The 8,857-nt window shown below is 42.5% G+C and overlaps 4 protein-coding genes across 4 annotated transcripts; 2 read left to right on the top strand and 2 right to left on the bottom strand.

The window, feature by feature from the left end:
- Positions 1-1,281, top strand: BCIN_06g00500 (hypothetical protein). Its single transcript, XM_001560127.2, has 3 exons — positions 1-391; positions 573-795; positions 904-1,281. Exons 1-3 carry the CDS (start codon positions 166-168, stop codon positions 989-991), a joined length of 537 nt encoding a protein of 178 aa, XP_001560177.2. The 5' UTR covers positions 1-165; the 3' UTR covers positions 992-1,281.
- Positions 1,282-1,552: 271 nt separating this feature from the next.
- BCIN_06g00490 (hypothetical protein) lies at positions 1,553-3,653 on the top strand. The gene is made up of 3 exons (XM_001560126.2): positions 1,553-2,339; positions 2,398-2,853; positions 2,953-3,653. Exons 1-3 carry the CDS (start codon positions 2,047-2,049, stop codon positions 3,398-3,400), a joined length of 1,197 nt encoding a protein of 398 aa, XP_001560176.1. The 5' UTR covers positions 1,553-2,046; the 3' UTR covers positions 3,401-3,653.
- A 1,446-nt stretch (positions 3,654-5,099) lies between these two features.
- Positions 5,100-6,395, bottom strand: BCIN_06g00480 (hypothetical protein). The gene is made up of 4 exons (XM_024693297.1): positions 6,250-6,395; positions 6,163-6,200; positions 5,307-6,117; positions 5,100-5,233 (listed from the first exon to the last, which is right to left on the bottom strand). The coding sequence occupies exons 1-4, from the start codon at positions 6,344-6,346 to the stop codon at positions 5,214-5,216; spliced, it is 966 nt and encodes a 321-aa protein (XP_024549083.1). The 5' UTR covers positions 6,347-6,395; the 3' UTR covers positions 5,100-5,213.
- Positions 6,396-7,047: 652 nt separating this feature from the next.
- BCIN_06g00470 (hypothetical protein) lies at positions 7,048-8,446 on the bottom strand. Its single transcript, XM_001560124.2, has 2 exons — positions 8,115-8,446; positions 7,048-8,053 (listed from the first exon to the last, which is right to left on the bottom strand). Exons 1-2 carry the CDS (start codon positions 8,260-8,262, stop codon positions 7,371-7,373), a joined length of 831 nt encoding a protein of 276 aa, XP_001560174.1. The 5' UTR covers positions 8,263-8,446; the 3' UTR covers positions 7,048-7,370.
- Between the last annotated feature and the right edge of the window lie 411 nt (positions 8,447-8,857).

Below are 8,857 nucleotides of genomic sequence, written 5' to 3'. Positions count from 1 at the left end.
GAGTGTCATATGCCTTTGATGTGCATCTGATGTGCAGGGAAGAATATAAAGAGGGATGTATAATCGCCAATACTTATTCCGCCAATTCCTCCTCCTTTCTACAACTCATACCTCATATTCCAATAAGTCGTTTACCGAATACTTAGTCCTCCCATCCAGCCAACAATGCATCACACTCAGCTTTTCATCACCTCTCTTCTGACCCTCCTCACTCTTCCCCTCTCCGCTTCTTCCCAAACAGTTTACCTAATTCGTCATGGAGAAAAGCCCGCAAACGGCGACAATGGCCTCAGTGCCCTCGGTCTCCAGAGAGCACAATGCCTTCGCAATGTCTTTGGTAATGAGAGCATTTATGATATCAAATATATAATGGCTATGACACCTCAGAAGAGTATGTTTTCTCTTTTCCTTTGGCTTTCTCCATCAAGATACATTTGGTTTTTTTGAGATACTCTCGGTAGCAATTTATATCGTTATGAATGACATCCATGTACATCCCATTCACATGATCATTTCCTCACAATCCCATCTCGCATCTCAAAATTCTCAGAAATCTAACACAAGTTCACCAGATGGAGACCGAACGCGTCCCCTTGAGACAGTGCAACCCCTGGCCACGGATCTTGGTATCACAGTTGATATCTCATGCGACAGAGATGATACAGATTGTGTAGCCAATACTATCAATGGATATGAAGGAGAAGGAAACATACTGATTAGCTGGCAACACGGTGCGTTGACTGATATTGCCAAGGCTTTAGGCGATGAGAATGCGCCGAAATGGAAGAAACATTCGTGAGTTCTTTTTCTTTCCTTCCTTTTTTTTTGAATCAGATGATTTGGTTGAGGGGGGGATGGAAACAATAGTTTGTTCTCACGGGAATCACAGCTAATTTCACGTAGATACGATACTATCTGGACACTTCCAGAGCCATATACCGATATTACCGAGATGACATCCGAGAATTGTCCCGGATTAGATGATAATTAGAAATGGGCACGAAAGAAAGCAGATTCGTGCCGGATCGAAATATAGATCAGAGTACAAATTGCTTTTTGGGTGGTTGGTTTTGAGAAATGCCTTATTATAGAGGAGAAGAAGGTTGGATATAGCGAGGAACTAGATTATATAATTAGGGGTGTGATTAAATTAGAGTTGCGAAATGACCGTCAAAATTGTTAAAAGCACGCACCTGCTTAGTCTGACATATCCTTATTACAGTCTCTTTTGTAGGATAGTATAGTTTTATATAGGAATCAAAATAATTTTTAATACTCTCATGATTGATTTTCAGAAACACTCGTGTTTAGGAGTTTCGTGTTCGGGATTTTCATCCGCCGCGAGACGGTAGAGTGAGGGTGGAACAATGGGTGGGATCTCCCGATCGCCAATTAAACATCAATATAGAATGATCCAAGGCGGAGCAAAGTGGAGTCGGCGGGATATTTCCATCATGCACGTGATTTTGATACTTCATTTATTTAAATTCGTTTAGTGTGTTTCATGTAGACCATGCTGATTTATGTAGAATTGTTTAATCTCTTAACCATAGAAAAGCTGCACTTCATCATTGGAGAATGAGATGAAAGACGGGCCAAGCAGTGCTCTAATCATATGATTTGATCGTATCGAACGGTCTGGTCTTTAGATTGTTTGTGTGGAAAGCGAAATTCCAGAAATCTCGTCGAAAGGTAGGTAAGGCTTGCGTGGATGGATATTTGCCGCAAGGGGTTGCCGGTGATCTGAAGTAGGGTTGACTACAAGGAAGTATAGTATGAGGAGATTTGAATGGTACTCATCTCTTTGAGTGAGTGGGCAAAGCTTCTTTGCCATTTTCTTGATCGCTTTAAAGACTTCGGAACTCTTCAATTTGTCGTTCACTTGCTTTGCTCACTCACTCTGGAAGTTATTTTTCCTGCCATTCTTTTGATCGAACTTTGACAGTTTAGACTCGCTCACTTACCATACACGTTCATTTATTTTCATTCTCTATCTCTCTCTCTCTCCACTCATTCAGGCCATCAAATCTACCATCAAATTACAAGATGATCGCTCAAATTCGTAACACTGCAGCTCTGGTAGCTCTCACTTCCGCCGCCAGCGTTCTGGCTCGTCCTCATTTCAGTACCCGAGCCACTCAAGCATCAACCGATCTTTGCGGCGATTATGATTATCTCATTTTAAACAACTCGCCTTGGATTGTGTATAACATGTTGTATAATGCAAAACAGATCGTGGGAAGTCAGTGCACTTATTATGACAGTATGATTACAGGGAGTGATGGGACTGCTGAGGTGAAGTGGAACAGTGAGACAGATATTACCTATGTTGAAAGCACGTATGTAATTGAAAGAACATTTCTAACTGTGCGTTTGATGTTAACGTGAAAATTCTAGAAACAATGTTCCCAAAGGATATTCTTTCGTCGGCCTGACCCAAAACTTGGAAACCCCTCTCACAGGCATCGCTTCCATTCCTACAACCTACACCTGGACACGCTCCAACACAACCGCCTTCAAAGGAAATGTCTGCTACGATTTCATGACCAACGATGTTAAAGGTGATTCTACATCGTCCTCCTCTCAGGAACTTATGCTCTGGCTCCAGTACGAAGGTGGTCAATTGCCTATTGGATGGGCTGATGGAAGCGTAGCTACCATTGACAATCTGTTTGGTACAAGCTGGGATTTGTACCAGGGTCTTAATACCGATTCGGGTATTACGGTTAGCAGTATGTTGCCAAGGACACAGTTTGAGGGAACCTTTGAGGGTGATTTGAGAGAGTGGTTGGTTGCGCTTGTGGGACAAGGTGTCTTTACTGAGAGTACTTATGTTAATGTTGGAAATGCTGGGTGAGTTTTCCCCTTTTATTCTTTTACAGATACCCACTGCACAGCTATTTTATTGGACCTGAATTAGAAACGATTGAAATCATACTGACAAAAAGGAAGTACTGAATTCTTCTACGGAAACGCAATCATGAATGCGACCCTCGGTCTACAAATCGATCTCGGTACAGCCACTTCTGCGGCAGTCAAAGTAGCAGCTGTTTCTTCGGTGTCTTCAAGTGCAAGCCAAATCGCTTCCACTTCATCCATCGTAGAAGTTCCAAGCTCATCAGTCGCTGCTGCTACCCCTTCTGTCACTCAATCATCGACAGAAGCACCAACTAGCACCGCTTTCGTTGCCAGTGTATCCGCATCAGCAAAATCAAGCACAAAATCTCACCATGTAGCTACTCCTTCAGCGCCAGTTGTTAAGGAATCTACCATCGCTTCTGGAGCAAAATCAACTGGTATGGCTGCTAGCTCGGCTGCTGGTATCGAAACTTCTGTTTCAAGTGCTGCTATTGCTGCTCCAACTTCAACTGGTGAAGGAGACGATGATTGTGAGGTCTAAACGTGTACATAGTTTAGACAGTTTGACTGGACTGAGCAAGTGAAACAGAAAGGAAGAATTAAAAAGAAAAAGATGGAAAGGCAGGAGGAGAGGAAGTTATTTCCTGTACATACTATACTATACGATACAGATGTTTTAGACGGCGGTGTTGGCCAGCACTTTTGTTTTTGCAAGAGAATATGCGTCTCATTTTGTATATTGAGCTTTACACATGAGTTGTCTAAGAACTATTATAGATCTTAAATTGCACCTAGTCCGAAATATGTGATGTTCTTCTCGTCCCATAATGATAAGGTTTTGATCTCTGCTGTCGAGCACTTTACCCCAATTTCCTAATTCGGTTGAACCTGTGTTCATAGCTTCTCTTTTTGAGGAAGGAAGTTGGGAGAGGGGATTAGCGATCGGGATAGGGAGGGCCTATTAAGTGGAGAGCATGTGAGTTTCTATTTCAAAGCCATTCATTCCCTAGGTCGAAAGAGGCTGTGCATGTAGAAGAGATAGGAGACGAACAGGAGGATTGATAGTAGCCAAAAAAATAAGTAGCTAAATAACGATCTAGGATGGCTGGATTCTTCTTCTGCATTAAGAAAGCTGAGAGAAAAGTAGGTTCTGTGAATTACCCCCCAACTTTTCCAAATTCGGCCTACAAATTGATTTTTCTATCCGGTGCCTTTCTTCCTTCTCTCTCGTTCTATCCACCTTAAGTATGATTGAATAATTAATAGTAAAGGTTTGGCAAACAGCACTGCTCGTCTCCAGCTATATATTACTATATCTTTTGGTCTTCTAGTTCATATGTTATTGTCTTCCGAGATATTGAAATTTACTAAGGGTTGTTGTTTGCTTTGTTTTCTAGATATATAACTCCCCATGATATTCATTTATTATCTATCGTAACGACCAGAGTCTGACTAATATCTCCGTGCACAAAGGAAGTGGTCTGAAAACAGTCTAGATACACGGGAATGGACTGATGCAGTTGAGGAAGAAGTTGATCTATCCATCGATATATATTTCGAAAGTAAGGGATGTGGATTAGAAACATTAGTGTAGACCTTGAAATGTTAGGATATTGGAGAGGGTGTTGGAACTTGGAGTGGGATATTAGGGAGAAATGGGATAAGAATCACGGGTGATATTGAAGAGCAAGACAGGAAAATAAAGGAAAAAAGTGGAAGTGTCTAATACCAGGTCCTATTAGATATGATGCAGGAAACAAAATGTAACCTCACAAACAATACTCTAAAACAATCGAACAATAGTAGAATTGATATGGGAGCATGCAGCTAGTATAACCACGCAACTGCAAAGAAATTGAATGCAGATGGAATAGTAAACAGCATCACGGATAATCAGCCCGATACTCCAAATTAGAGTAAGCATTTAATAGGGGTGCCAAGGATGCCAAGAGTATGGGGTAACCTTCCATGTAATACCTCGTGATGTACATGATGAAGAGGTACCGGAATGCGGGGTATTTTTGCCGGAGTGTGGGTATGATGGTATCTGCAAGCTTGAGTTTTATTTTTCGTGGAACGAAGGGGAGATGGGTGATGTTTTTCAGAGATCGAGGGCATGAAATGGAATGAAAATTAGAGGAGAACAAGTTATATGGCCACGTATCAAAGTCATAATCACTACACTTCACATACGTGGAGAGTCGAGTATCAACTGAAAGTACAATCATAGTGTAAACGACTGGCTCGACTTCTATTCTTCTCTCACAAGATAACCGATCTACTCTCTACTATCCTCAACAAAACAATCTCTCCATCACTACTATCTACCACTGATACCTGAGCTCTATTCTCCATCACGATGGCAAACATTGACCTAACAAAAATTAGTCGTCTCATCCCTAACCCACCTCTCCGAATCTCACAACAAAAAGGAGAGAAAAACTTACTATAAAACGCGCTACTGACTACACACTTACTCCCACTCGCACAAACCGTTGCACCCGTCCATCCCTGACCTCCACACTGCGCATAAATCGCCGCGGTCCCCGTCCCCGACGCCACCGCACTACTACTCGTCTTCGTAACCGTGCTCGTACTCAAAGTCGACGTGGACGTCGGCTTCGCAGTTGAAGTAGACGAACTCTTCGCAGTACTCTGCGCAGCGCCACATACGAATGGCGTAGGGCCCGGAATCGTATACGTGGTGAGCGTTTGATAGATGTTAATCAGGATTCCTGGATCGCTCTGTCCATATGCGCCTGGGAACGATACGGTGCTTGGAGTTGAGGTTCCTGTTCCGCCTGAAACATTGATTTGTGCACATTCCATGTACAACTGTGCGCCTTGACTTCCTCCTGCTGAGTGGAGCGCAATGAGTTCTGCTCGTAAGAGATATTGACCGTTGGCTATACAACTTGGTATTGTGATACTCTGTACGCCTGCATTGTTTATGAGGTCCGTTGTTGCCCATCCTTGTGTAGCTACATTGAGTCCTTGCTCGGAGATCTTGAACCAGCCGGGTCCGTAGCCAACGTCGGTGGTTGCATCGGTTACTTTTTTCATGTAGGCCATGACGGGACCGAGATGAGATGGGTCGAGAACATATGTTGCATCATTTGCAGGTGTGCTGTCTAGAGTGTGACGCCAAATGGCGTTTACGGTGCTGCCAGCAACGACATTTATGATGTTTGAGGAGGGAGTAGTGGGGTTGGGTCCACCATTGCAGGCGACGTATTCGGTTGTTACGTCGTTTATGGGCTGGAGAGGTTAGGAATGATTGTCAAGTGTGGAATGGAGACTTACTCCGTCGTATGTTGGGGTTCGGATGGCATAGCTGGTATCTATTTGCTGTGAGTGAGGTATGTATTAAGGAGAAGATGAGAGACGAACTGTAAAGTGTGCCACCTGATTGCAATTTCATGAATATCGTATGTGCAGAGACATACGATATCAGAAATGAAAAGGGTATGATAAGTTGTAACTTCATGATTCAATTGGTTTATCGAAAGTTTGTCGTGTAGACTGATTTTGGACACAAATTTCTACATAATGAAGAAGGCAGATACTTGATATATATGTGTTGGAAGGTGGGTCTAAACCACTTGGTTTTGTAAGTATAGCTTTCACCACTGCCCGAGACTCCGGATAAGATGTAACAATAAACTTGGCCATCGCCATGTGTACTAAATTGCTGCCAGCAAAGTTCCGTCGCCAGCTCTAGATTTCTTGACCGTACCAATGAAAATCTCTATAGTCGTGAACTGACAAAGTGCCCCCATGCTATGCATATAATCTGGGGTAAGATATCAATCACTCTAATATAAATTTCCATTTATTTCCTGCCATGTGAACAAAAATTCGGTTGAGATAAAAACAATCCCGTCTTGATATATAAGTTTACCACGCTGAATGTAGATGAAGTCGCCTAGTTGGCTAATGATTGGTTGATTGGTTGAAGAAAGCTCGACGGAGGTATAGGACAGGATCTTAGCCGGGGGTAATTATATTATAGATACATGAGCTAGAGGACCTTGACACGACACTTGTCGGAAGAATTGATGGGAAAATGGAAGGATAAATAGCCCGACACGGGAGCTAAGCGATGACATACACGTGATAGACAGATTTTTCTGCACTTGCACAGTGATTGAGAGTCCCGAGATCTTGAGTATATAGGATCTTCAATCTTGGATGAATATTGCGCTTAAAGAAAAATTGGGTATGATACAAATCGAAAGAAGTAATGAGGTTCGATCCTCCTGTGTTCCATACATTATCCCTATACTGCCCATGTACTATATCCGAATCACCAATAACTCCATCGTAAACGGTCCAACCTGATCGGCCTCTCAGTACTGTATTCGACAAAAGAAACCCCCCCAGCCCTCCTACCCCCTCCCATCCTTGGGTTATACCCGACCATGGAGAAAAGTCTTCCCGGCCCCGATTTGGCTTAACTAACAAATGAAATTCTTCGTCCTTCCCAACTTTTCCTCTAACCTTTTCCTTTCCTAGACCTCGCTCAATCCGATATAGTTATCACCCATCAATGCCGCTTTCTTTGGATCCACGCCATCTTGAAAAACATCTCCTGCATGTACAACATGAAACATACATTGCACAACAAACATCGGTGCTGCATCCAAGATATACATATAATACTCATGACTCATCAATGTCCCCGTTGACCCTTGTGAGAACTCAATAACTCTGTACACACATCTAACAATGATCAAGACCGCAGCTGTGAATAAGAGCATGAGCAATTGGTGCCAATGTTTTTTCCCGCGAGCTGGGACATCGAAAGCTCTTGGGTGTGAGCGCATGCGACGTTCGAAAGTAATAGCGATGACGAGAAAGATACTGAAGAAAAGAAGTTGTGCGAGGAGGCCGACAATGATTATTTTTTCGCCAAGTGAACTCATGCTGGCCATTGCCATCATACCCCCTCCGCTAGATTGCATCAGAAAAGATACGACATCTCCACCAACGAATATTTTAGTGATATTTTTAGGAGAGATAATGGATGCAGATGGTGCATTGACGAATAAGACGATACGGCCGTATATCATGTAAATAGTTGCTGCGTAGAGAGAAGGTGGAAGGATAATGAGGAGAGATTGCATAGAGTAGAGCATTATGTTTGCAGTATCTTTTGCTGAGAGATATCGGGCGACATAACCGGCAGTCATCACTGGGTCCATGAATTAGAATCGGTCCATTAGAGAGTAGCAGAAGCTTGATTGAAGACTTACTGTAACCTCCGACTACCATGGCTGTATAAAAGTAGGTTTTCTTTCGAAGCATTGTGATGAGATGATATGTTGCACTCAATCCAAACAATGCAGCGGCAGCCAGTGCAACATTTTTGCTAGGTGTATAGGCATAAAGGACATAAACCATTTTGAAGATTCAAGGAAGCTGATTGATCGCTGAGACTAGTTGTGTAAAGAACCAATGAGGGTATCACGAATATGAATAAGATAAATGATAGAACAAACACCCGTTTAGGATCTTAAGACCGTAAGATCGTAAATGAAAAGGCAAGAAAAGTAATGAATGTGTATTTGCAAGTAAAGATAGTATCGAAGAAGATAAAGATCGATGTTCATAGTGGGAGTACAATCATAATATGTACTCAAATAGTAAACGCTCGAAAGTAGCACTAGCTCTTTTCACTGGCTATTGCTACAGCAATTTGTAAGTTTATTGCACATTGCGGACATCGTAAATCGTATTCGCGCTGTCTATTGAGGCGCATGCGAATAATGTTCTCCGTATCACACTCATTCTTACTTAAATTGACACCGGTAGAAACCCCTGAGAAAATCTACGAACATGGCCGTCGAAGCCCAAAATAGAGCACCACTGGGTACATGAAGGCTTAGTTAACAATGAAAACTCCAGCCAGCATTGAATACATAAAATTATTGGCAGATAGCCTTTGAAAATGGAGAGGGGTGAAGTACGATAGACGAATCAGAAGCATAAAAGTACG

Source organism: Botrytis cinerea, chromosome 6, assembly GCF_000143535.2.
Source record: "Botrytis cinerea B05.10 chromosome 6, complete sequence".
Lineage (NCBI taxonomy): Eukaryota > Fungi > Ascomycota > Leotiomycetes > Helotiales > Sclerotiniaceae > Botrytis > Botrytis cinerea.
This window is presented reverse-complemented; position numbering and strand designations above follow the sequence as displayed.